The 27,386-nt window shown below is 44.4% G+C and overlaps 1 protein-coding gene across 1 annotated transcript in view; it reads right to left on the reverse strand.

The window, feature by feature from the left end:
• The window catches only part of JMY (junction mediating and regulatory protein, p53 cofactor), an 88,820-nt gene that overhangs the window by 24,138 nt on the left and 37,296 nt on the right, over nucleotides 1–27,386 (reverse strand). The window contains exons 3-7 of the mRNA XM_077286944.1: nucleotides 23,846–23,996; nucleotides 19,452–19,621; nucleotides 8,437–8,602; nucleotides 6,593–6,780; nucleotides 4,394–4,480 (exon numbers count right to left, since the gene is read on the reverse strand). Coding sequence (XP_077143059.1) covers nucleotides 4,394–4,480; nucleotides 6,593–6,780; nucleotides 8,437–8,602; nucleotides 19,452–19,621; nucleotides 23,846–23,996 — 762 coding nt within the window. The remainder of the gene's footprint in view (nucleotides 1–4,393; nucleotides 4,481–6,592; nucleotides 6,781–8,436; nucleotides 8,603–19,451; nucleotides 19,622–23,845; nucleotides 23,997–27,386) is intronic.

A 27,386-nucleotide genomic window follows, 5' to 3' on the forward strand; every position in this document is an offset into this window, starting at 1 on the left:
CGGTGCGCCCAAACAGTGGTTTACCTCCACATATGGGGTATCGGCGTACTCAGGAAAAATTGCACAACAAAATTTGTGGTTAAATTTCTGTTTTTACACTTGTGAAAATTAAAAAAAATGGTTCTGAAGTAAAATGTTTGCAAAAAAAAGTAAAATGTTAATTTTTTTCTTCCACATTGTTTTAGTTCCTGTGAAGTACGTAAAGGGTTAATAAACTTCTTGAATGTGGTTTTGAGCAGCTTGAGGGGTGCAGTTTTTAGAATGGTGTCACACTTGGTTATTTTCTATCATATAGACCCCTCAAAATCACTTCAAAGGTGATGTGGTCCCTAAAAAAAACATGGTGTTGTAAAAATAAGAAATTGCTGGTCAACTTTTAACCCTTATAACTCCCTAACAAAAAAAAAAATTGTTTCCAAAATTGTGCTGATGTAAAGTAGACATGTGAGAAATGTTATTTATTAACTATTTTTTGTGACATATCTCTCTGATTTAAGGGCATAAAAATACAAAGTTTGAAAATTGCAAAATTTTAAAAATTTTCGCCATATTTCCATTTTTTTCATAAATAATCGCAAGTAATATCGAAGAAATGTTACCACTAACTTGAAGTACAACATGTCACGAAAAAACAATCTCAGAATCAGCGGGATCCGATAAAGCGTTCCAGAGTTATAACCTCATAAAGTGACACTGGTCAGAATTGTAAAAATTGGCTCGGTCATTAAGTACCAAATTGGCTCTGTCACTAAGGGGGTAAACATCGGGTTACTAAGCGCGGCCCTGCGCTTAGTAACCCGATGTTTACCCTGGTTACCAGTGAAGACATCGCTGGATCGGTGTCACACACACCGATTCAGCAATGTCAGCGGGGCCTCAACGACCAAAAAAAGGTCCAGGCCATTCCGACACGACCAGCGATCTCGCAGCAGGGGCCTGATCGCTGGTACGTGTCACACATAGCGAGATCGCTATGGAGGTCGCTGTTGCGTCACAAAACTTGTGACTCAGCAGCGATCTCGCTAGCGATCTCGCTATGTGAGACGGGGCCTTTAAGCATAATGGTGCAGGCGACCTCCAGGTCCCAAGACCTATCACTCCTATCAGTTTGATAAATTACTCCAATTTGAAAAACCTAGTTGTCTTATCTTGTTGGCTTTGGAGATCTAAATCCAACCTGCATTAATCAGCATCACTCAAATTGTGTGCTGCCCTTCTGTCTCTATACATGCCCATTAAAGTCCAAGATTCGTTCTTTCCCATGATCAGTTGTCCAGAGCCAAAAGGTTTATATTTATCCTTCAGGGTAGGTGTATAATGGGTTGTGTCTTTGCAGGACAAGTTGTACGATTTGGTGGTACTATGAGGCCTTTCACTACCACAGCACCCTGCCATCACACTGTAGGGAGCCCACTCATGCCATCCTTGAAGGGTTTAAATGGAAAGAATTACAGATTTTTCTGATCCATTCTAGCTGTTCATGAGGGAGGCCAGGAGTCAACCACTACAAAAAAAAAGTGCCGGTACGAGCACCATGTAGTACAGTATGGCATGATTTCATGTTAGTGCACTAAAGAGGTTAAATTTCAAGGAATTATCCAGGATAAGAAAAAAAGGATCTTTTTTTTTTCCCCAAAGAAGCAGCCACACTCTTGTCAATCGACTGTTTAGTATTGCAGCATACAGAAGGGAGAGTTGGGGTGTGCTGCGCTGCTCGGGAGGAATCAGAAGAATAGAAATATGTTGCAGTTTATTCCCAACGCGTTTCCAGATCGAATTGTCCTCTTACTCAGGGGAACACATTAGCTCTTTATTCTGGTTTCCCTGAGGAAGAGGTTTCTTTGACCTGTAAATGGGTTGGGAATAAATTGCAACATATTCCTATTCATCCGATTGCTGTGAATTCTTCACCAGCAGCCCAGCACACCCGCAACTCTCCCTTCGGGATATAACGATGTTGGCTTCTCCAACCAGCGGAGCGGGTGCTGTGGTCAAGGTGAGCACAATGGAGCAATGATTGAAGCAAACATATCATTTTCTGCTTTTTACTAAGTTTCTAAATCAAATCCTTTTGTAATTCAGCCCTTGTACGTTAATCTATAGCTCACAACACAATATGATGAAGCCAGCAAAAGCCCCCCAAACAGTATGATGCGGCCCACAGCCCCCCAAACAGCATAATGCCCCTACATTAAGGTACCATCACACTCAGCAACTTTGCAAAGAGAACGACAACAATCCGTGATGTTGCAGCGTCCTGGATAGCAATCTCGTTGTGTTTGACACGCAGCAGCGATCTGGATCCCGCTGTGCCATCGCTGGTCGGAGCTAGAATTCCAGAACTTTGTTTCGTCGCCAGGTCGGGGTGTATCGTCATGTTTGACATCAAAAGCAACGACGCCAGCAACGAGCATAGGGGGCGTCGCAGCGTCTCCTTCTAGCCAGTCGGTACACTCCGGCTGTTTGACATGGAGCTAACAACCAGCGAGAACGAGAAGTGAGTCGCCGTTACGTCACTGGATCGCTCCTGCATCGTTCTGGAGTTGCTGTGTTTGACGTCTCTACAGCGACCTAAACAGCGATCTAGTTTAGGTCGGCTCGTTGTCTATATCGCCGCAGTGACGCTGAGTGTGACGGTACCTTAAGTATGATGTGACAAGTGACTGACAAAAAACAAACTAAACAAATATTACTCAACTCGACAAAGTTCCCTCACCCCCAGAGTGTATACATGGTTCCATTCAGCTTGGGTGATCTAGCAAGGTCTCAGATGCACTGAAGCTGAAGGATGGTAGACAGCCAACAAATTCTTGTTCCTCTATTGTAGTCAACAATATCTGTATGCTGAAGATGCAGATAGCATTGAAATTGTGACACCAGCTAGGACTAAGGGTGGCGGTCCCTCAACTCAAATGATAGGTGGGCATCACTACTTCCAGTCTCTTGCCATCAGTTAACTCATGGGTGGTACACTGTCCCCCAACTCATGGGTGGCACACCACTACTTCTAGCCTCTTGCCATCCCCCAACTCATGGGTGTTACACCACAACTTACAGTCCTCACTTGGGCATCTCTCAACTCACGGATGGTACACCACTACTTTCAGCCCTCTTGTGTGTATCCCATCTCATGGGCGGTACATCACCATCTCCAGCCCTCTTGGACATCCTCCAACTCACGGACAGTACACCAAGCTGTACCCCAACTTACGGGTGGTATACCCAAGGACGGCTACAGATTTTTGTGGGCCCTTGGCGAAACAGACTCAATGGGCCCCTTTAACACATACCACGATTCATAATGCACAGATACGGCAGAGAAATACAGGTATTGTACAATGCTAAAGATTTTACTTCTTACATTACAGGAGTCATATCTATTGTAAGTTCTACAATAGGTCAAAAACCGGACAGTATAGTCCTCCATATAGTATTATGGGCACCACATAGCGCTCCATACAGAACAATGAGCCCCATATATTGCTCCAGTATATGAAGGGTCCCATATACTGCTTCATACTTAAAAAATAAATAAATAAATAAATCCTCAACTCTCCTCGCTTGGCCGCTCCTCTGCTCCAGACTCCTCAGAGTCGCCGTCTTCCGGCTGCGACTGTTCATGCTGAGGGCGCACACTAGTGACGTCATATCGAGCCCTCTGACCTGAAACGTCACAGTCAGAAGACGCCGCAGTGGAGGAATGGGGAGAGGCAAGTATTGCAAGTACTGGGGCCTTGAGCAAGTGGGAAGGGGCACACTCGCGGGCGCTGGCACCGGGCCTCCATAGCACGCCGTTGTACCCGACAGCGAGTGGACCCCCCCGCCTGCTCAGGGCCACGGCACTTGCCTGGGTGCTGATGCTGACCCTGGATATACCACTACATCCAGCCCCCATGGCTGACCCCCAATTCACTGGCAGGACAACACTACTCCCAGCACCTTGGCTGTCGCCCAATTCACTGGCAGTACACCACTACTCCCAGCACCTTGGCTGACCCCCAATTCACTGGCAGTACACCACTAATCCCAGCACCTTGGCTGTCGCCCAATTCACTGGCAGTACACCACTACTCCCAGCACCTTGGCTGTTCCAATCCATGAGCCAGGCAGAAACAGCCAAAAAGACTGGCAGGCCAGTTTGCCCAAGTCTTTTATAAATCAAAGACATGCGCCATTGTCTGTTTGATTATAGTATTTTTAAGACCTATCAGAAAGGATGTAGTGTAAGCCAGAAAGGAGTAACGTTTTATCCTCATGATGGAGCCTCCTGTTTTCAAATGAATTTCTAATAAAAATATGATTTTTGGGGATCTAAGTGCCGGAAAATCCATTTTTCTTTTGGAGTTCTACATTTAAGAACAGTAAATTTCCACAACATAAAGAATAAACTCACTACTTGTGTGGCATGATGAATTCTATACTGTTCGTCAGTCTGAAGACGCTGCTGCAGCTTTTCACTGTTCTTCGCGATGCAGATCTCCTAACAAAAAGAAAAAAAAAAAAGAAACCAAAACCACAGAACAGAAGGTTAGTAAAACACAATGAAATATAAGAGGAAGATTAGTCAGTTAAAGTGTACACCAAAGACAATTTGGGACTAGTTATTGCTTTTGACATTTCCCTTGAACAGGAAAAAAACATTTTAATAAAGGTTCGACAAAACAATCCCTGAAATCAGGAGAGGAAGCAGTTCGTTCACAGAGCAGTGTAAGCAGAAACTGGTCTAGAAATATTCAATGTGTATAGTTCTTCTGACTTCCTATGTCACTTTCCAAGTGCAGGGCATTACAGTAAGCGTATGTTTGCATGGTTACGACCAATCACATAGTAATCGTTAGTTAGAGGTTAGTGGTCATAACCATGAATACCTAAGCTCCTGCAATGCACTACACATGGGATAAGCAACATAGCTTATCAGAAGAACTATACTACATTTCTGACTGGAGGTATTTGCTAATATTATTACACCTACTACATATTGAGATAGGATCTTGGAGATGGGAATACCCCTTTAACCGCTTAAATGCTGCAGTCAATATCTAACAGCAACACTTAAAGGGAATCTGTCATTCCAAAAATCGTATACGAGCTAACCCCACCGCCATCATGGGCTTATCTACAGCATTCTGTAATGCTGTAGATAAGCCCCCGATGTAACCTGAAAAATAAGAAAAACAGGTTATATTCTACTCACCCAGGGGCGGTCCGGGTCCGGCGCCTCCCATCTTCATACGGTCACGTCCTCTTCTTGCACCTGCTCCGGCGTACTTTGTCTGCCCTGTCGAGGGCAGAGCAAAGTACTGCAGTGCGCAAGAGCCGGGCCTCTCTGACCTCTCACAGCACCTGCGCACTGCAGTACTTTACGCTGCCCTCAACAGGGCAAAGTACGCCTGCGCCGGAGCAGGAAGACATGAAGAGGACGTCATCGTATGAAGATAGGAGGCCCCGGACCGCGACGCCCATCGGACCAGACCGCACCGGGACCGCCCCTGGGGGATTATAATCTAACCTGTTTTTCTTATCTTTCAGGATACATCAGGGGCTTATCTACAGCATTACAGAATGCTGTAGATAAGCCCCTGATGCCGGTGGCCTTATCTCATATACGATTATTGGGGGTGACAGGTTCCCTTTAAAGGACATCATTGCCAATGCACACGCACCAACTTCTGTTGGCCTTCCTGCGATCATGTCAAAAAGATGCACTAACTTGCCAAGGGCCCGTTGAAGGATCCTGTGGCTGCCATCTTAGTCCTCTTGTGAAGCCCAGGCACAAGCTTCTTTGGAAAACTGCAATTTCACTAGATACTGCAATACTTTGGCATTAAATGATGACAGATTCAAGTAAAAAGAGAAGTTTCTTGATATATATATATATATATATATATATATATATATATATATATATATATATATATATATATATAATGTTTTAAAATTATAAAAAACACACTTATAGATTGGGCTTTCTTGGAAAAGACAAAACTATTGATATTGAAATATAAATAATTAATACGTACACTGAATGCCAAAGAGAAAAAAAAAATCCTGAAACTCTAGAATTGCCATTTTTTGGTTGCTGCACTGACCAAAATAACCCCAAAAATATGACCGACTCTTACAGGGTTAAAAGGGCTTTACAGGTAAACAGACTTAACGTAAGGTCGGAGGAGCAATACACTTATTGGAGCTGTCAGGTCCATATATCGAGGATGCGAGTGGCTCTGCGCTGATCTGCACAGCGGACGGATCGGACGGGTGCAGGAGGTGCCTGTTCCTTACATGCACTGGTCTGCCCTGTAAATCTGAGGGGTGCATGGGGAAAAAAATAGCAAACTAGCACAAAGGTTTCAACTGTTCCTTGTGCACAAAGTTTGTATGGACGTTCCCAAATAGCTGTGCCATATACTACTTATTTTTAGCAGGAAAACCCATCAGGTTAATGTCACAGTATTCTGCCGTTTTGGTGGCATTTAACAACAGTCTAATGTGCATGTGTTCTCTCAACTAGTCAGTCCCATGCCAGCCATCCCATATAATCTGCTTTATGTTATATGAAAAGGACTCCTGTATAAATTAGAGTAAACTATACCTTTTTGTTTCTGAGGTAGGCTTTTTTCGCTGAAATTCGGCCTCGTTTTGCCTCCAGCTGCCGAACTTTTAGCTGAAGTTTATGGAATTCTTCTCTCTGTAAATGTATGGAGGATGCCATGTCTTCTGTTGCAGGCATTGCATCCATACTTTCATACGCATCATAGTAAACAACTTCTTCTCTTTTCTCTGGGGATAGTAGAAAATTAAAAACACGTCATTGGACAAAAAATGTATTTGGGCATTTCTTAAAGGGGTTGTGAGGCTGTAGGTTTGCAGTTACTCTATGTGACTGTAGACTTCTGAATCCTCACATTATGTGCACTGTGAGAATTCTCAGGTGCCAGGAGCGGCGGGCGAGTGACCAAAAGTAGGTGATTTGCATACATGTGGTCGCATGCCAACTAGACGTGTGTAGCCTCGCTCAATGCAGTGTATTGAGGCCGGACCAGTCTAGTTGGAAAGTGTGCAAATCGCTTACATGCAGTCACGTGACCGCCCAAATCCTGGAGCAGCCTCACAGTGTGAGTGATGTGAGGATTCACAAGTCTGCAGAGTTGTACCCTAAGGCCGTAAAACACCTTTAAGTATGTCTGATTCAGTGTCACGCAACAGACGAGGAGTAGACCTATGGATTATCCAGTACTTTTGCTTTTCAGAAGTCATACAAAAATAAAATATTAAAAAATAAAAAAAAAAGAAGAGAAAAAAAATACAGCTAAGGCTTGTCCTAATGATTTTATCAAGTGATCCCATTGCCCACGCTAGGCACCAGAGTCTCCAACTAGCAGCTTTTCAGCCAGTAGGTGAAGCCCACTGCTGTACACACATCTGTACCAGAGCCCGTGTATAATGGGTGCCACAGCGGTATCTCTTATGTGTTCCCACGGTCGTGCTATTCACTGTGTCCGCTACTCAGCTTATCCTCAGGTCATACAGAACTTCAAACTCTGTTACATACCCCTGTTGGCTCCACATGGCTATAGGGAGGCATGGACAGATCCTGCAGGAATTTAACCCTGCTGTGTCCTGCACAGTTTGGATTCCAAGGCAATCACCAACCAGCAGGCACTATATTAGGGACCTCCTCCCTCCACTCCTCACCTGATCTAAGGTCCTAGATCAGTTTCTGTCTAGATTCCTATAAGGTGCACTCTTGTATTGTTTCTTCACTTTTCTGATCCGGCTTACCTACCCGTTTATCCTTCTCTTGGCTGCGTACATTGAACCCATGCTGCGTGCCTTGACCCCGGAATGACTACCATGTCTTTGCCTCTGTCCACCTATACCTTGTACCTGTGCCTCTGCTGCAGACCCGGGGACAGCCCTGGAGTGGTACCTGCCGACTACCGACGACAAAGCCTACCCTCACCAACTGAGGCTGTAGAGAAGACCTGGTTGTATCTTAATAACACGCCTCCAGAGCAAGCCCGGCCCGTGGGTCCATACCCAACAGCGATACAATGGGTGCCCAAGCAATGCTACAAGGTAAAGCTTGAAAGGCTCGCCGTTACCCATCAGATCTTGTGTTTTGTACTTTCATATCATTTCGCAAGAGAAATAAAGCTACATTTTCGTACATGTCCTGGAAAACCCCTTTAGAAATTACTTAGGTTTGAGTTTGCTCCAAAAGTTTCCAATTCATTGAAAGAACGGGAAGTGAAGTTGCCATCATGTCAGATCGGGTAAAGAGAAAATCACCTAATACCAAGTGTGTAATATAGAACAGAAGGGATTATATCGTGATCTTCAAGGACATGAGAGTCCTGTATTCATGGGAAGCAGTCAGGTTCTTCCTCTGGTGTATATGTGACATGTGCTTCCACTTCTGCACAGGTCTCTCACCTGAGATCTGCCGCTTGATGCTTTCCAGTTGAGCCGTTAGCAGCAGCTCCTCGCACTTGAGAATCTCAAACTGGACTTCATATAGCTGGAGCTGATGACCGTAATAATCCGCCTCCAATTGGTCTAATACGGCTATTGCTTCTGTTCCACCATGTAAACTCTGCATCTAAATGGTAAAAAAATAATCTTGATTAGCTCATAGGAGAATATATGCGAGATCCTTACCTAATAAGGAGATCAGTCTACTGTCGCTTGTTTGTCTCCTATGCTTCCTTGGCTTTCAAATTAGAACAAACAAGTAACAGGCTGGAATAAGAAAGGCTAAGAGCCCGGCTCCTGTGATTGTGTGCAGGCACAGAAGATCGATGTGACACTAAAGTGCTGGCACCAAGCAGCAAGTCTCCATTCTCATGCCTGTGTGAAGAGGCGGACATAAAAAAATAAAATAAAGAAGAGCACAAACTTTCATAGTATGACTGATTTGCCTTACAGGAAAGATATGTATCTTGGTACCGTGTTAGCCAGTGGCTAGACGATGGCTAACACGGTACCAAGATACATATATTTCCTGTATCAGAGACCGGGGTAGTCTGGAAAGCTTGCAATTTGTTACCATCTACTCAGTTAGCCATGAAAAGGTATCAACCACTGAGGACTCTCAATTCTAAATGCATTTGCTTATTTATTTCCATGATTCCATCAGGGGCAAGTCTTAATCCCCGTTTTGGAGGATTCAGATGGAAGCCCTGGATGGAGACATGAGCACACTGCTTGAAATTAGTAGGAAAAGGCTATGAAGCAGTGAGAGCGACCAGAAATCACAGGCCAGCAAAGATCCAGGAGGATCAAAAACAGTCAGGAGGATCCACGGGATGGGTCTGGTGAATCTTTTCTATACATGCGCAAGTGGGAGGCCGCCCTGGAGCGGCGTATTTCTCCCCGAGAGTGGTCTGTCATTTGGAGGAATGCCGCAAAATCATCAGTGTGTACTCTCTATAGAGAAAATACGTAGGCTACTTACCGGTAGCAGTGTTTTTTCAGGAGCCCATGACAGCACTACGAGAGAGGGGATCCGCCCTTCAGGGACAGGAAATCTACAGACATAAAAGGGCGGTACCTCTCTCCCGCATCAGTTAGTTCCAGAGCACGAGAGGACCCCCTTGGTTAGTAACACAGATACATAATAAATTGTACCAAAGTTTATGCTGTAAGTGAACATATCATTTTAAAAGGGAAACGAAAGTGTTGAGCCATCCGAGAAAGAATAGGGTAGGGAATATAAGGGTGCTGTCATGGGCTCCTGAAAAAACACTGCTACCGGTAAGTAGCCTACGTATTTATTCAGTCGCCATGACAGCACTACGAGAGACTTTCAGAGAAGTAAGGAAGAATTAGGGAGGGATAACAGCCTCAAGTACCCTTCTCCCAAACGTGAGGTCGGAGGAGCTACCCAGATCTAGTCTATAGTGTCTAAGGAAAGTAGGTGGAGAAGACCATGTGGCCGCCTTACATATGTCTTCAATCGACACCTCGGACCTCTCCGCCCAGGATGTTGCTACGGCTCGAGTGGAGTGAGCTTTTATACCCTCTGGGATCTCCACGCCACTCCCTGTATAAGCGAGAGAGATTGCCTCCCTGATCCATCTAGCTAAAGTGTTTTTAGATACTCTAAGACCTTTCCTCACTCCCTGATAAGCTAAAAACAGAGAGTTATCTTTTTTCCAAGCATCTGAAACTGAAATATATTTAAGGAGACATCTTCTTACATCTAAGGAATGAAATTTACGTTCTTTATCATTAGCGGGATTGGAACAGAAAGGAGGTAGAACCACCTCCTGTAGCCTATGAAATTTTGTGGCAACTTTAGGAAGATAAAGGGGATCAGGTTTCATAATAACTCTATCCTCCCTGAACTGCATGTATTGCGGTTGTCTAGATAATGCTTGTAAATCACTAACCCTTCTTGCGGACGTGAGAGCAACTAAGAGGGCTGTTTTAATCGACAGGATTTTAATTGGAATAGTATCAATAGGTTCAAACGGGGCTTGCGTTAAAGCTGAAAGTACAAGATTTAGATCCCACGGAACTATCTTTTGTTTAATAATTGGTCTGGATCTAGTAACTGCCTTGAAGAACCTAGATATCCAGTAATTGCTGGCTAAATTAGAATTGTATAGCGCCCCTAGAGCTGACACTCGAACTCTAAGAGTGCTAGTGGCTAAGCCTAATTCTAAATCCTTTTGTAAAAATTCTAGAATTTGATTAATACAAGGTTTCTGGTCAATCTGTGCTCCTGAAATTGATAAGAACTTTTTCCAAACCCTGATATAGATGTTTGTCGAAGAGGTTTTCCTACTTTTTAAAAGTGTATTTACAAGTTGTTTAGAGAACCCCTTCCCCCTTAGCAACTACCTCTCAAATTCCACGCTGCTAGGTGTAAATTGGCTACTCGTGGATGGAGTATTGGGCCCTGAGAGAGGAGGTCTGGTAATTCTGGGAGAATCCATGGCTGAGTGACGGACATCTTCCTTAGCCAAGGAAACCACGATCTCCTGGGCCAGAACGGGGCTATCAGGATTACCCGGGCCCTGTCTTCCCGAATCTTCCTCAGAACTATTGATATTAAGTTTAGAGGGGGAAAAGCATATGCGAGACTGAAGCGCCATGATATTAGAAGAGCATCCACTGCATACGGGTTATCTCTCGGATATAGGGAGCAGAACTGGTGTAGTTTTTTGTTTCCTCGGTTGGCAAAGAGATCTATTTCTGGACATCCCCATAAATGCACGATCTGATTGAAGACGGTCGGGTTTAGAGACCGATCCCCCTGTCTGAGCTTGTTGCGGCTTAGATAGTCGGCCATGGTGTTGAGTTTTCCTTTTATATGAAGTGCCGTGAGATAAAGTAGGTGATTCTCGGCCACCTGGAAAATACAATCCGCGACCTCCATTAATGAATTGGACCGCGTACCCCCTTGATGATTAATGTAGGCCACGGTTACCTGGTTGTCCGAGAACAGCCTGACGTGACGACCCTGTAGGGGTATAAGAAAGCTGTTTAAAGCACGTTCTACCGCTAATAGTTCTTTTAGGTTGGAAGACGAGTCTTGTTCCGATTGGGACCATAGCCCCTGGACCCAATTATCTTCCAAGTGTGCCCCCCATCCCTTGGGGCTAGCATTAGTAGTTATTATTCTAGTAATATAAGTCCAGGGAACTCCTCTACGTAAGTTTGAAACGTGAGTCCACCAATTTAGTGAATGAATGGATTCAATAGATAACAAGAATTTGCTGTCAAGATGAGCCCCTAGTCGGCGAGAGTTATGTAGGACATCCCACTGTAGTGTTCTGGTGTGATATTGGGCCCAGAGAACCGCCGGAATACAAGATGTAAGAGAACCTAAGTGACATGGCACCTCTTACAGAGACTAAAGGATTATTAATCACCCTCGTGGCAAGTTGTTTTATACTTTCCACTTTCGAATCTGGGAGGCGACATTCCTGCCGACTAGAGCCTATAACTAGACCCAGAAATTCCTGTGTTTTTAAGGGCTGTAAACGAGATTTTTTACGGTTAATAATCCATCCTAATCTGTGCAACACTGCTATCACCTCCTCCAATTGGTCTTTACAATGTTATTCTGAATGACCCTCAATCAATAAATCATCCAGGTAGGGAATTATTAATATGTTCTGCTCGTGCAGGTGCGCCATAACCTCTATCATAATCTTAGTAAATACACGGGGTGCAACTGCGACACCAAAGGGAAGTGCCCGATATTGAAAGTGTTCTACTGTGCCAGCAAGTGAAACCGCCACCCTAAGAAATTTTTGATGATCTACATGTATTGGGACATGATAGCAGGCGTCTTTAAGGTCTAAGACAACCATGAAGCAATTGTTCTAAAGAAGCTTTATTGCCGTCTTTACAGATTCCATCTTGAAGGATGGAACCAACAAAAAATTATTCAGGCCTTTTAAGTTGATAATTGTGCAAAAAGATCCGTCAGGTTTCTTGATCAGAAACAAAGGGGAATAGAACCCCTTACCTCTTTCTTCTACGGGCACCTTGATTAGAACCTTTTTTTGTTGAAGTTCCTGAACTTCCGATTCCAGTGCCAATTGTTCTGCAGAGGAAGAACGGATGGGTGTCAGTTTAAATTTGTCCTGAGGAACCTGATGGAATTCGAATCTCAGACCTGCTTCAATGATGCTTAGAATCCAAGGACTATTAGTGATTTGTATCCAGGCAGGGTAGAAGGCTAAAAGTCTACCCCCCACCTGGTCCGCCAGTCATTGTGGTTTTTTAAACTCTCGAGAGGAATTAAACATGTATCCTCTACCTCTTCTCCTGGTGTTGTCATATCTGGTAGTTTCTCTGTTTGACTCTCTGTTAAACCTTCTGCGGTTAGACCACCCTCTTTTATAGTCCCGTCTATAAAAGGATTTTCCTAAGAAAGGAAATCGTTTTTTCTTATCTCCTGCCTTATCCAGTAGTTCATCCAGCACTGGTCCAAACAAATGAGATCCTTCACAGGGAATGCTATTCAATTTCGATCTGGCCTGTAAGTCTCCTGGCCAGCATTTTATCCACAGCGCTCTCCGGGCTGCGTTAGACAAGGCTGAAGATCTGGCGGCAAGTTTAACAGAATCCGCCGACGCATCCGAAAGGAAAGCTGCAGCATCCTGAATTATAGGCATAGAAGCTAAGATCTCATTTCAGGGAACCTTATCCTTGAGCTGATCTTCTAGGTGGCCCAGCCACACCATCAACGACCGAGCTGTGCAAGTGGCTGCAATTGCTGGCCTTAGGGAACCTGCTGTTTCCCAAGCCCCTTTAAGGAAAACGTCAGCTTTCCTATCCAGTGGGTCCTTCAGATTCCCTAAATCCTCAAATGGAAGAGAGGTTTTTCTGCACGACTTGGCCACTGCCGCATCCAGTTTCGGAACCTTGTCCCATGAGGATGATGCTTCTTCCTCGAAGGGATACCTCCTTTTGAAAGCTGGAGGAAGTGACCCCTTCCTTTCGGGTTTCTTCCATTCCCTTGAGATTAGTGACTTAATTTTATCCACTACTGGAAAGGATCTTCAGGATTTCCGATCCAGACCTCTGAACATTATGTCCTGAATGGAACATTCTGACTGAGTCTTCTCAATCCCCATCGTGTTATTGACCGCTTTGACCAGGTGGTTGATCCTATCGAGCGACAAACAGGCTCGACTAGACTCCATGTCCTCTGATGAGGAAGATGACGGGAGAGAGTCTGAGCTCAGCTCACCCGAGTCCGAATCTATAACAGAGACTGGGGATGTAACTTCTTTTCTCTTTTTGGCATCCGTTTTATGCGATCTCATGGAACCTCTTACTTCTTGCCTAACTATCTGTCTTAGCGTAGAAGTAAGGTCAGGGGCCTCCTCCTCAATAAAGTGTTGTATGCAGGATCTACATAATGTCCTTTTATGCCCATCAGGAAGCGGTTCTGCACACTCGGCACACTCCCTATGCTTGGACTTAGTAAAGCATTTTCTCCCCTAGTAAGGAGAGAGGGAATATAAGGAGGGACAATAATCAGTAAGCGAACTTTCACGTAGATCACTTACCCAGCCCTGCAGCGAATGGTACCGTAGTTGGGGGGGTCCTTTCTAGCCGGAGATTCTTTACGGCCTGAGGACTTATCTGGTTTTGACTTCTGAGCCATTTTAACTCCACCAGCGCGACTGCTGCCACTGGATCGTCGCTGGGAGATCACCTGAGGCTCCTCCGACTCCTGTAGTAGTTACTGCTGCTGCTGCGAAGTTCCCTTTGGCAATTCCATTATGAAAAAATGGCCAGGAACACCTTGCGGCCCTCATGCAGCACTTAAAATATGCCCCCAGGGTACCGCCCCCGGATGGGGGTCAGCAGGAAGTCGAGGTGGTGAGTCCGGTACCTCCAATAGGGTCCGCTCCCCCCCCCCCCCCCCCCGGGCCCGCCACCGACCACCGCAATCGCCGCCTCTCCCGGGACCAAGCCGGCAGAGACGCCGGAGCGCCGCCATCGGCCGGAAGGACGCAACTGCGCATGCCCCGTCGCGTCATCAGGCCGCGCCGCCCAGCCGCGTCACTTCCGGTCGCGACTGCAGCTTTGCAAAGCGATGTGCGACCGAGGATGTCAGCGTCCCCCGGACCGACGCATACGTCTCCCGGGAGGTGCGGACAGACCGCAGAGGTCCCAGCAGACACGGCCACCCAGGAGGAGACCCCCATACTCACCAGGTACGCGCGACTCTGTAGACCACAATGGAAGCTAGCCCCCTGTTATGTAGGCTGCTTCCTCCTGCTGCCACCGACACTAACAGTTCCCCTGCCGTGTGGTGCTTCCAGCATCCTGATCAGGCCGAGGTAGGGGACCCCCGCTACCTGCATCGGCCTGTCAGGAGTGGGATTTCATCTTATCTTCAACCTTCTTCTTAAGGCCTGCCTGAAGAGGTTCCGCTGTGAGGGACAGGAAACCAACTGATGCGGGAGAGAGGTACCGCCCTTTTATGTCTGTAGGTTTCCTGTCCCTGAAGGGCGGATCCCCTCTCTCGTAGTGCTGTCATGGCGACTGAATAAATATCTATAAGATACTAATGCACTGGTATCACACTCCAGAGTTTCTGCATGGACTGAATCCCTCTGTCCCTCCCTCCTGTTGGAGATGTGGAGGAAGCACTGGGTCCCTCATGCACATATTCTGGTCATGCCCAAAAATTGTGCCTTTTTGGGGTCAAGCTAAGTCCCTCATTGACAAGGTATTGCATACAGATATAGAACTAAACCCGCTGGTGCTTCTCCTGGGTCACGGGGCGCCGGGTATGGGCAAACTCTCCAATAGATTATTGCAACATATCCTTACGGCGGCCAGATGTCTGATTGCGCGTCTTTGGAGGCAGCCGAGTCCCCCTTCGCTTCAGATCCTCATTAGACGGATCATGGATGTCAGAAGGATGGAACACCTTACAGTCTTACTAAATGACTCGGTGGTGTGCTTCCAGGCAATATGGTCCCCGTGGGATTATTATGCAGCGGGATCCGACCTGTAGTGCGGCTGAGTTCGGATTTGATTAGTCGATTTCAGGGTATGTGCACACGTCCGGATTTCTTGCAGAAATTTCCTGAAGAAAACTGGAAATTTTCTGCAAGAAATCCGCTTTTTTTTTTTGCGTTTTTTTTTAGCATTCTGCAAGCGTAATTAGCTTGCAGAATGCTAAAGTTTTCCAAGCGATCTGTAGCATCGCTTGGAAAACTGACTGACAGGTTGGTCACACTTGTCAAACATAGCGTTTGACAAGTGTGACCATCTTTTTACTATAGATGCAGCCTATGCAGCATCTATAGTAAAAGATAGAATGTTTAAAAATAATAAAAAAAATTAAAAAAAATGGTTATACTCACCTGCAGGCGTCCTATAGATGCCGGTGTGGTTCAGGACCTTCCATGACGTCGCGGTCACGTGAGCGGTCACATGACCGGTCTCGACCAATCACAAGACCGTGACGTCATCGCAGGTCCTTCACCGCACACCAGCTATAGAAACCGAAGCGGCAGCATGCAGTGGACAGGCGGGAAGACATCGAAGGTGAGTATAGGACTATTTTTTATTTTATTTCTTTTTTTTGGACCAATTATATGGTGCCCAGTCCGTGGAGGAGAGTCTCCAGAGGTTTTCCCCCCCTCCTTCTACCCCTTACTGTCTTGTCCTGTCTTTGTCATTTACGTCTTTGTAAAATTAAGGTAATTTATAGCCTTACATCGTTTATATCGTTTATTGTTCATGCACACTATACAGAAACTAAATACTTGTACGACCCTGTTTTGTTATACAATGTTTAATAAAATAAAAATTTTATGGTTAAAAAAAAAAATCCCTGACGTCCACATGATGATCATTTTTCTGTCTTTTTTTTTTTTTTTTAGACCCATTCACTTGAATGCACAAATCCAGTTCACAAATTGAACGTGTGTTGTTTTTTTTTTAATTAAAAAAAAAAAAATGTAAAAAAAAAAAAGTCAGGAGGCGAGTATCTCTACTTAGAACATTTTTTGGAGGGGGAATACAAGATCAATCTTCAAAAGCCCACCACTGAGCTGCCTCCAGCCTCCCTGCTTGTCAGGGGGCGCTGTGCTCCCGATGATCAGCTCTGCCCTCATCGCTGCAACTTCAAGAAGCAGCTTTACCCCTGAATCATCAGAGGAGCGGAGGGGCCACGAAGCTGACCAGATCCAATTTCAGAGCAGCGCTTGTAATAGCTGTGCTCATTGCCTAGAAGACCAACCACCACTGATAGCCTGCAGCAACCTAGCCTAGCACCTAGGCAAAGAGCAGTAAAACTATAAAAATAAAATTCCTTTTGTTCTTGAGAATAGAAATGTTTTTTTTAGTAATAAGTTATTTATGTGATTGTTTTTACCAGCATTTTGTAATTTTAATAATTTATGTTGAGAAACCCCCTTTAATTGATCTGTCGGATACTTCTTATCTTTTAATCCCAGTGCCATGCACAACGCTCTTTTATGTCCGAAACTACAAATAAAAGTGGGAGATGTTTCAGGTTGACTTGCATTTTATTTGTTGAAATGCCTGAAAATTATACAGATCAGTCCAGTGGGTGTTCCTACTAGTGACTGACCGTCTTCCCTGTAATACTGTGCATGCAGACAGCTGTCAAATCACTAGTAGGACCGCCCACTGGACTTTTATCCATACAAACAGCAAGGATGTCAATGAAATAAAATGTAAGTTTACCCGAATCATTTCCCAACAAACCGTATATCATTCTGCTCTTCTTCGCTATATCATGGTGTCCACAGACAGGCCAGCATGTGCAACGTGACAGGTTCGTCTCAAGGTTAAACTCAGAACTCAAGACGTAGGGCATAACTAAGTCCCAAGTCAGGTCCCTGTATATGGAGCCCACACCATACCCAGCAGATGCCACCTGTGCCACACAACCAGCATCTGCCTACAACAGCAGCGTCTGGCGCTTCCTCCCATTGCTGCTGTTCAACCACTTAAATGCCACTGCCAATCATTGCCAGCAGCATTTAAATAACGCTATTGATGGTGCATGTGCCTCCATCGGAAGACAATGCGACAGACCCAGGGTGCTGTTAGGACGACGGGGTCTGCCCAGTGTCCGCACAGCTGCCATCTTCATCCTCCTGTGAAACCCAGCTTTCCATGAGAACATAATTTCCTCTATATACTATACTTGTGCCAGTAATTTCTTCTGCACAATTAACATCACAAAAACAAAACCCCTCAAAGTTGCAGAAGTTTTTTTTTCATCATACTTGTAATTTGTTTCCACCATTTTTCAGCACATTATATGACAAGCTGAATGATTTCATTGAAAATTATAACTCATCCCGCAATAAAACAAGACATTAAGTCAGTGTTCCTCAACTCCGACTCACAAGAGCCACCAACAGATGTTTTCAGGATTCCCTTAGTGTTGAATCAGCTGGAGGACCAAGAATCCCATCACCTGTGTAAGTATCACCTTTGTAATACTAAGGAAATCCTGAAAACATGACCTGTTGGTGGCTCTTGTGGGCCGGAGTTGGGGAACACTGCAATAAGTAATTGTAATTTGTATTGATGGAGAAAAAAAAAATAATATGGTTCTTGAAGAAAGGGAAAGAAAAAAATGAAAGTGGAAAAAAAGAAAATTGCCTATGGCAGAAGAGTGTTAGCGCTATAAACTGGAGGCTCACTTCATGAACGCGTTTCCAAATCTGATGTGTACCCTATGGCTATGTGCACACAGCAACATTCACACACCAGAAAATGCTGCTTCAGGAAAACAAAGGCAGTCATTTTCCATAGGTAGCTTCGCCAGTGCCACTGCTGGTGGCTTTCACGTTATGCTCTTAGGTATACATAGCATGCGCCTTCCCATTAGCATGGCACTTCATTTTACCGCTTCAAAGCTTCCAAAACCCTAAAGCAATTAGAAGTGAAAGAAGATAGAACGTGTGCACAGCATCATCGTTTTGACATTGCTGCGCACCATGCTGATTTTATGAAGCGCTGTTGTTGCATATTTTCAGGCATATTCCAGGGGCAATCCAACGGAAAAAAGATGCCGTGTGCACATATCCCAGCACTAACAAGTACGGTTACTGATGGCCAAGTATAAAGCTTACCGAATCTCAATGAGACCTGCAAGCAAGTGTCAATGGTCGATGTAGCACTCCACACAGCCCCCATGACTGTTTCCCCAGTGAACGGTACTAACTACAAGTAATCTTAGACTTGGATGCACAGTAGAAAACCTCTGGAAAGCGGAGACCAAAATATAGGGATTCTAGACAGAAAAGAGCCAGTATACATGAAACCTAACCTAACTTAAAACATAACCTAATCCTTCATATTAAACGGGTTTTCCACTACTAGGACAACCCCTTAATGATCAAAATGTTTGGCCCCCATAAAATAATAAAGCCTATACTTACCTCCTGTATTGGTGCCGTCGGCACTCACTCTCGTGCGGTGTTGTGACACGTGACGCTGGCGCCCAATTGGCATCACTGTCCCTGTCTTCTGACAAATTGATCATGAAGTGGAAGTCCGGGCTGCAGCTGATCCCTAGCTTCCTCTTCATGCTTGATTTATCCGAAGGCGGGGACAGTGACGCCAGCGCGGATAGGCGCCGGCGTCACAACACCGCACGAGAGCCCCGGGGTGAGCGAGTACCGACACTGTGGGAATGGCGTCAGCATTGAAGGAGAGTATAGGCTTTACCATTTTATCAGGGCCAAGAGAGGGGTATGACAAGAAGTTGTGCAAGTAGTGGACAACTTCTTTCATGCTTTTAATGTGTTCTGACTTTTACCCCTCACCCCACATTCCTACTATCACCCTATGGACACTGCAGGGAAACTGAACACTAGTTGTCAGGTCTTCATGGAATACAGCTTGCTAACCTGGTAATAAACAGGCACTGACCACCCCAGATGTCCCCCCTACCGCTCTCTGCAGTTTTCACTTACCTCCTCCTTTAGTGCATGCTTCTTTTGTTCCAGACAGATTTCTTTTGCTCTCATCAACTGCAATGTCTCTTTAGATACCCCATACTGAAGTTTCTCCATGCGCTCCACTGCTGCCGTCCAGGATGTTTTTCCAAACTTTTTCTGGTCTGCTCGCATCCGATCAAAAACAGCTTCATATACAAAAATATACAATTTTTTTTTTTAAAAAAGAAAGACTTAAGCCAGTAAGAAACAAATAAGCTTTTCTTACAAAATTGAAGCTAAGCATCAACCACTAATTACAGTGCTGACTATGGAGGCTTTTTAGCATAAAACATATGAAATGTAGCTGCCTTTTTGAAGAGAGAGAGGAAAAAAAGCAGATGTAGACATGTAGTAACGAGGGCAGCTAGCAGAAGACAAGACTAAGCTCATCTAAACTGGTGAATTAAAGGGGTTGTCCAGCTTTGGCACACAAGTCTGCAGTCACTTTTTGAGAATCTTCACAGTGCACAAGGTCAGGATTTTTTTTTTCAATTATATAATTTGGTGCTTTTTGATTTTGATATCCTTTTATTATAATTTGCGTTTTTTTGCACATACCATTGTTATTTTTGCTCAAGTTCCCTGTGACATCACTCCACAGAATGCTGTGGATGGTGCTCGTGTGCTCCACTGTGGAACCTTTGTTCCGTAGTGGGACGCATGAATCTTATGCGGAGCTTTAGCTTCTATATCATTACACAATATGGGTGGTTTATTGAAGGATGCTCAATTCTTGCTATTCCAGCCCATATCTCCCTGGGCACTGCTTACTTCAGAATAGGAAGATCCTTCCCTCATAGACTCGTCTTTTCCGGACTTGCGATCCACTGTGGCATGCATGTTGCCTGCGCTCAGATTCACTGGATGTCTCAAACATCACTTCCGACGGTGCGGTCCATCGTGACATGCACCCCTTCCATGATGGTGTCAGTTATACGCAATATCCGGCAGTACAGTCCAGAGTGACATGCATCCCTTCTATGATAATGTCATTCCTGGCAGTGTGGTCCACCGTGACATGCCCCTTTTCTAAGATGATGTCATTAATACATAATTTCAGGCAGTGCGGTCCACCATGACACGCAGCCTTCTATGATGATATCATTGTCAGATAATTTCCGGCCATGCGGTCCATCGTGAGATGAGCGCCGCAAATGACAAACACCGGAATATTAAATGCCCCCCGCGCCATTTGATTATAGGCAACTTCCGACAGACTTGCACACGTGTGTGTGTGTGTGTGTGTGTGTGTGTGTGTGTGTGTGTGTGTGTGTGTGTGTGTGTGTGTATTACTATTTATTTATATAGCACCATTAATTTCATGGTGCTTGTACATGAGAAAGGGTTACATACAGGGTTATAGATATCATTTACAGTAAACTAATTTACAATGACAGACTGGTACAGAGGGGAGAGGACCCTGTCCTTGCGCACTTACATTTGCGCACTTACATTCTATATCTCTCTCAAGATAGACCAAACAAGGCAAGTCTTTGTTGATGAACTACCGCAAAGCAGAACAATGCCCTAACCCCATAACTTCCCTCTCCAAAATCACTGAAGGGGAGCTTGCTCATCTTCTCTCAAAATCACACCTCACCACTTGTGCACTTGACCCCATCACATCCCACCTCCTCACCAACCTCATCACTACACTAATCCCATCCCTAGCCCATCTCTTCAACCTATCACTAACTTCTGGTACCTTCCTCTCTACTTTCAACATGCCACAATCACACCTATCCTCAAAAAGCCATCCCTTGACCCAAGCGCTATGTCCAGCTATCGCCCCATATCTTTGCTCCCATTTGCTTCCAAACTCCTTGAGCAGCACGTCCATGCTGAACTTTCCTCTCACTTTGCATTTAACTCTCTCTTCGACAACCTACAATCTGGCTTCCGTCCCCATCACTCAACTGAGACAGCCCTGAACAAAACTACTAACGACTTACTTACAGCCAAAGCTAACCGACAATTCTCTATACTCCTCCTTCTAGACCTGTCCTCTGCCTTCGACACAGTTGACCACTGCCTCCTACTACAGATCCTTTCTTCCTTTGGTGTCAAAGACCTCGCCCTATCCTGGATGTCCTCATACCTTTCCAACCACATATTTAGTGTTTCCTACTCTCATATTACCTCTTCATCTCGCCCCCTCTCTGTTAGTGTCCCTCAAGGCTCTGTCCTAGGACCCTTACTCTCTCAGTCCATACACTTGGCCTGGGACAGCTCCAGTACCATCTACCATACCATCCTGTATGGCTTCTAGTACCATCTATCTGCTGATGACACTCAGATCTACCTCTCTGGACCAGATGTCACCTCTATGCTCTCCAGAATCCCAGAGTGTCAATTAGCCTTATCCTCCTTCTCCTCTCGCTTCCTCAAGCTCAACGTGGACAAATCTGAAAGAATTATCTTTCCTTCATCTCGCATATCTTCCCTACCTGATCCATCTATCACAATAAATGAAATCACATTTTCCCGTCCCCGAAATCCACTGCCTCAAAGTAACCCTTGACTGCCTATCCTTCAAGCCGTACATCCAAGCTCTCGCCACCTCCTGTCGCTTCCAGCTCAAAAATATTTCCAGAATTCGTCAACCCTCACTCTACCAAAATGCTTGTTCATGCCCCAATCATCTCCCGCCTCGACTACTGCAACATCCTCCTCTGTGGCCTACCTTCTAACACTCTCGCACCTCTCCAGTCCGTCCCCAACTCTGCTGCCCGACTAATTCATCTCTCTCCTCTCTACACTCCTGCTTCGCCTCTTTGCAAATCCCTTCACTGGCTCCCAATTTCCCAGCGTATCCAGTTTAAATTACTAACACTGACCTACAAAGCCATCCATAACCTTTCTCCTCTGTATATTTCCAAACTAATCGCTCAATATCTTCCCTCACGTAATCTCCGGTCCTCCCAAGACCTCCTTCTCTCCTCCACACTTTTTCGCTCCTCACCCAATAGCCTCCAATACTTCTCCTGAATATCCCCCATCCTCTGGAATTCTGTGCCCCTACACGTCTGATTATCCACCACATTTGGATCCTTCAAAAGAAGCCTGAAAACCCACCTCTTCAAGAAAACTTACAACCTGTAATGACCACACGACCACCTCAACACTATCGGAGCTACTGCAACCCCTGACCTATTGCCTCCTTCCCCACCATCCTGTAGAATGTAAGCCCGCAAGGGCAGGGTCCTCTTCCCTCTGTATCAGTCCGTCATTATTAGTTTACTGTAATTGATATCTGTATTTTGATGTACCCAGTCTCATATACGGCACCATGGAATTAATGGTGTTATCTAAACAAATAATAATAATATATACACAGATGCTACATTTAACACTGACATTCTACCCCTGAGAAAGCCACATTTGTTGGCGTAACGCGTCTCAAACTCTCTCCCTCCATCTTACATATGGGCTGCATACCTGGTGCGTCATTTGCCCACTTAAATTTGTTTTTGGCATTTCATTTCTACTTTTTATATTACTTCATTGAAAGCTCATCAGGTTTCCTTTGCAATTGTACTTTGCTAGCCCTATGCATATGTGCTGACTTTGATATTGTTTAGCTATTGGTATTGATATGCACTTTTTCCATGTATAGGTCATATGTGGCTTTGTTTTCAACCCTCATTCATGTATAAGGCTATGTTCACGTGTTGTGTTTTGCTGCAGGTTATTTAAGCAAATTTTAAGCTGCGTTTTACAGTATGAGCAAAAGCTATGAGATTTCAGAAATGTCATGCACACACGTTGGTTTTTTTCCTTACTGATTTGGAAAAGTGCTTCGTTTTTGCAAACTGCAACAGGTCACTTCACCCATAGAAAGCAATGAGCAAGTGCAAAAACACAGCAAAAAAAAAAAAACGCATGTATTTGATTTTGCTGCTTTTTTGGTGCAAAAAACATTAGGGAAATTGTATATGATTTTTTTTTGTGCCACAAAACTTTATCAGCATGCATAAGAGACAGCAAAAACACAGCTAATCCTGCTTTTTGCAAGCAGCTTCTTTACTGCCGAGAGAGCAGGTTTTTCCTAGGGGGGGAAAAAAAATGCAACGTGTGAACATAGCCTTATTCTAGGTTGTATTTTTACATTGGATTAATAGGGAGATTGTAATTGTCTTCTTTTCTATTTTGTTTGGGAGACTGATGAGATTTTTTTTTTTTTTTTTTACAAAAAGTACCGTATATACTCGCGTACAAGCAGAGTTTTTCAGCCCCTTTTTTTTTGCTGAAAAAAGACCCCCCTCGGCTAATACACGAGTCCATGGTCCCAGTGCGAAGGTTCCTGGAACACATCCGCTCTCCCCTGCAGCCTTGGTAAGTGTTACGGCGGTCAGAATAGCCACAGTTACCTTTCTGAGCTTTCGCTGTGATTTCAAAGTATTTCACGGTTAAATCTTGGATAGACAGCACGGCCATGTGAGCTTTTTTCTGCCAGTCTGCATCTTCCTTCTTCAGACTTTCGATTCGTCTGGGTCCTAAGTAATCATTTTCTATAGAGATCTGTCAAAAAATAAATAAAATAAATCCGGTTTGTAAAAACTTTTAACATCTCAGCAGAGTATACTTGTATACACTGTACACCTGTGTATCCTCCCACATTGGCTGAGCATGCACACTTGACAAGTGTCCATATGAATACAAGTGAATGGGCACCTTGTGGGCCCAGACGTAAACGGGATGCTAAAGTGGTGCTGTCTATTTAAAGGGAATCTGTCACAAGGTTTTTCCTGCCCCTGTTGAGAGCAGCATGATGCAGGGGGATAAAAACAAACATGATTCCAGCGATGTGTCACTTACAGGGCTGCTTGCTGCAGTTTTTATAAAAATGGCTTCTCTGCTGCAGTTCTAGCAGTGCTGTAAATGCGGAGATCTGTATAACCCCGCCCACACCACTGATTGGCAGGTTTCTGCCTATGCACAGTGCACAAAAGAAGCTGCCAATCAGTGGGGCGGGGTTATATAGAGAAAGCTGACTATATGGCACAAGATAACTAATTCTTTAGTGATAAAAATCACAGTTTTAGGAGCAGGAGATTATCAAAACTGCATCAAGCAGCTCAGTAAATGACATTGCTGGAATCAGGGTCTGGCTCTACATTATGCTGTTCTCAGATTAGGTGGAAAAACCTAGTGACAAATTGACCAATCAGGTTTTTGGCGATAAATTAATTTATTTTGGCATTATTATTTCTTTTACATGGCAGTGTCGGTATTAAAAATAAAAAACAGAGTGGGCTCCCGTGAAGACCACTAGTGGTCACATGAAAATGATTTACCGTAGTTCGGTTTATGGCTAGTCCAAGAGTAACAATGCCTTTGGTATTGGATCTGATGACGAATTTGGCCAGTTCTCTGATCTAAAAATTAACTGGCAGAAACCCATCTTGTTGCCTGTAAGTAGTATAGGATGGAAAGTAAGGGATGAATTCCGCAGGTTACGAATAGTTTCACAGCTTAAACATCAAGGTATGGCATACACATAGCAAGAAATCACACGCAACTCCATGATTTATATATACGGTATCCCCTCTTATCATGGCTGTGGGAGAAAATCAGATTATTGGGAGCCCTCCCTCTGTCAGCTGGGAGAATCAATGATAGTCCTCCCTAAATTGTTACATGTTCTGGAATATTCAGCCTCCATAGTCCCTCCCATTTAGCATCCTCCACATGGTGCTCAAAACAGACACAAACTCTTCAGGCCCAGGGATGAGGCAGGGATGGCACTCATTCACTTCTTCTTAGGCTATGTACACACGTTGAATTTTTAAATCTTTTGCTGCAGCCAAAACCTGATCTGTTGGTAGTAAAACGCAGGTTTTTCTGGCTTTTTTGCTGCATTTTTCAGGACCCCACAGTTCAGCTTTGCTTCCACTATACAAGCATGAACAATGCAAGGTGTTAGGGCAAAATTGCAAGACGTATGTGACGCAATAAAACATCCTTGGGGAAAAAAGGTACAATTCGATCAAATTATTTAGTGGAAAAAGATTTTTAGGTCTGAAAAAATAGTGACTGTTCGGAACAAAAATGTTCATTAGTTCATGAAAAAAAAAAAAACAGAACTGGAAACGCAACTTGTTGCGTTCCCGTGCGGTTGGCGGGCACGTCAAAACAACACATCCGCATACATCCACATGTGCTGCGTACCCAATGTTAAAGATAGGTACGCAGGACGCATGCAGAAGTACGTGGAAGTAGGCGGAGCTTAACGGAGGAAGTACGCAGCCCTCCACAAAGCCCCCGAACGCTAATGTGAACTTAGCCTTAGGTATCTGCAACTAAGGCATGCCCTAAATACCCAAATCCTGGACATTGAAAATTCTATCATATCCTTATACCCCCTGACTGGGATTCCAAGGGCTCGATCTCCTTCCTATGCGGCCAGTTACTAAGCAGGAGCTGCTCCTCATCGCCATGGTTGAGGCCAAATGGAGGACAATGATACTCTCCCTATCAGAAGAGGATTTGTGTGAGGCCTTGACCTCCCCACAATGTTTCCATGGCAATTAATAAAGGTAGTATATAAAAACAGACAATGTCCTCCAAAATGTGACACGGTATGATGGAAGCCTTGGTTTGATATCCTTTGACTCACATCAGTGGCCACGTGATGAGGAGTATGTGATATTTGGTGCCTGGCATGGGTGTCTTATAGTTTTGGTCATGATATTAGACCCATGGTTTGTTAAAAGCAAGGTTAACTGTGCCAGACAGTATTAATGAGCATTGAGAAATGCTGTTTGTTGTTTCATTGTATGATTACAACCTTGTTATTTATAATCTTCAATAAAATTAGTTTAAAAAAAAAATAAAAAAATAGAAATCTTGTAAGTTTCACACTGGCCACTTGGGCTTTTCTGGACTCGAATTTCCGTTTTTTTTCTCCCCAGGAAACAACGGATATACATTAGCCACAATAGTCAGATCCCGTGTAAAATAAACTTTGGCACTCAACTTTCAATGGTATGCAAATTTTATTGGCAGCCACTTGTACAAACGTTTCGGTCAAAGATATTGACCTTCTTCAGTGTACTTGTTGTTGGGAAGTACCGCGAGTGTGTGGCTCAAGGTTTGAAATATGGTCCTAATTTGGATCCCGTGTAGTGATACCGGTCAGGATAATGTATACTGAGAGAGGACAAGTAATGGTGCTCCTCATCAGGGTTAAGGATATGTCCATAGAAATCCTCAACAGTATGGTGAAAAAGGTAAATGGAGGTACTCCTCTTCAAGGTAAAGAAAGTAAATCGTATATAAGTATAAGCTAAAGAGTGGATCCGGAGTTGGACCGTACTAACGTCCCTGCCAATATATGGCCGAGGTGTGCGCCAGGAGGGTGGCAATGGTGCGCGCCAGGAACGCGGTGTCCGCCGCTTGTTCTGAGGTCATCTGGAGCTTTAGCTTATACTTATGTACGATTTACTTTCTTTACCTTGAAGAGGAGTACCTCCATTTTTACCATTTACACGGGATCCAAATTAGGACCATATTTCAAACCTTGAGCCACACACTAGCGGTACTTCCCAACAAGTACACTGAAGAAGGTCAATATCTTTGACCGAAACGTTTGTACAAGTGGCTGCCAATAAAATTTGCATACCATTGAAAGTTGAGTGCCAAAGTTTATTTTATACAGTTTCTGGTTTGGGAACCTTCTTTGTGCACCTCCACGGCTGTGCCACGTTACCCTATAATAGTCAGATCCCGACCCACGGTTTGTATTGGAGTATCTAATGTATGCGTGCAAAGGACATAGTGAAGTTAAAGGGAACAAGGTCAGTTGTGATGTCCCCTATATCTATTGGTGGATCCTTTGTTACATAGAAGCCTTGCCCATCACTGTAATCCTGCCTCTGCGGATAGGAAAACTCCTGTAAACTCTAAGAA

The sequence above is a fragment of the Ranitomeya variabilis genome, chromosome 1 (assembly GCF_051348905.1).
Source record: "Ranitomeya variabilis isolate aRanVar5 chromosome 1, aRanVar5.hap1, whole genome shotgun sequence".
NCBI classification, from domain to species: domain Eukaryota; kingdom Metazoa; phylum Chordata; class Amphibia; order Anura; family Dendrobatidae; genus Ranitomeya; species Ranitomeya variabilis.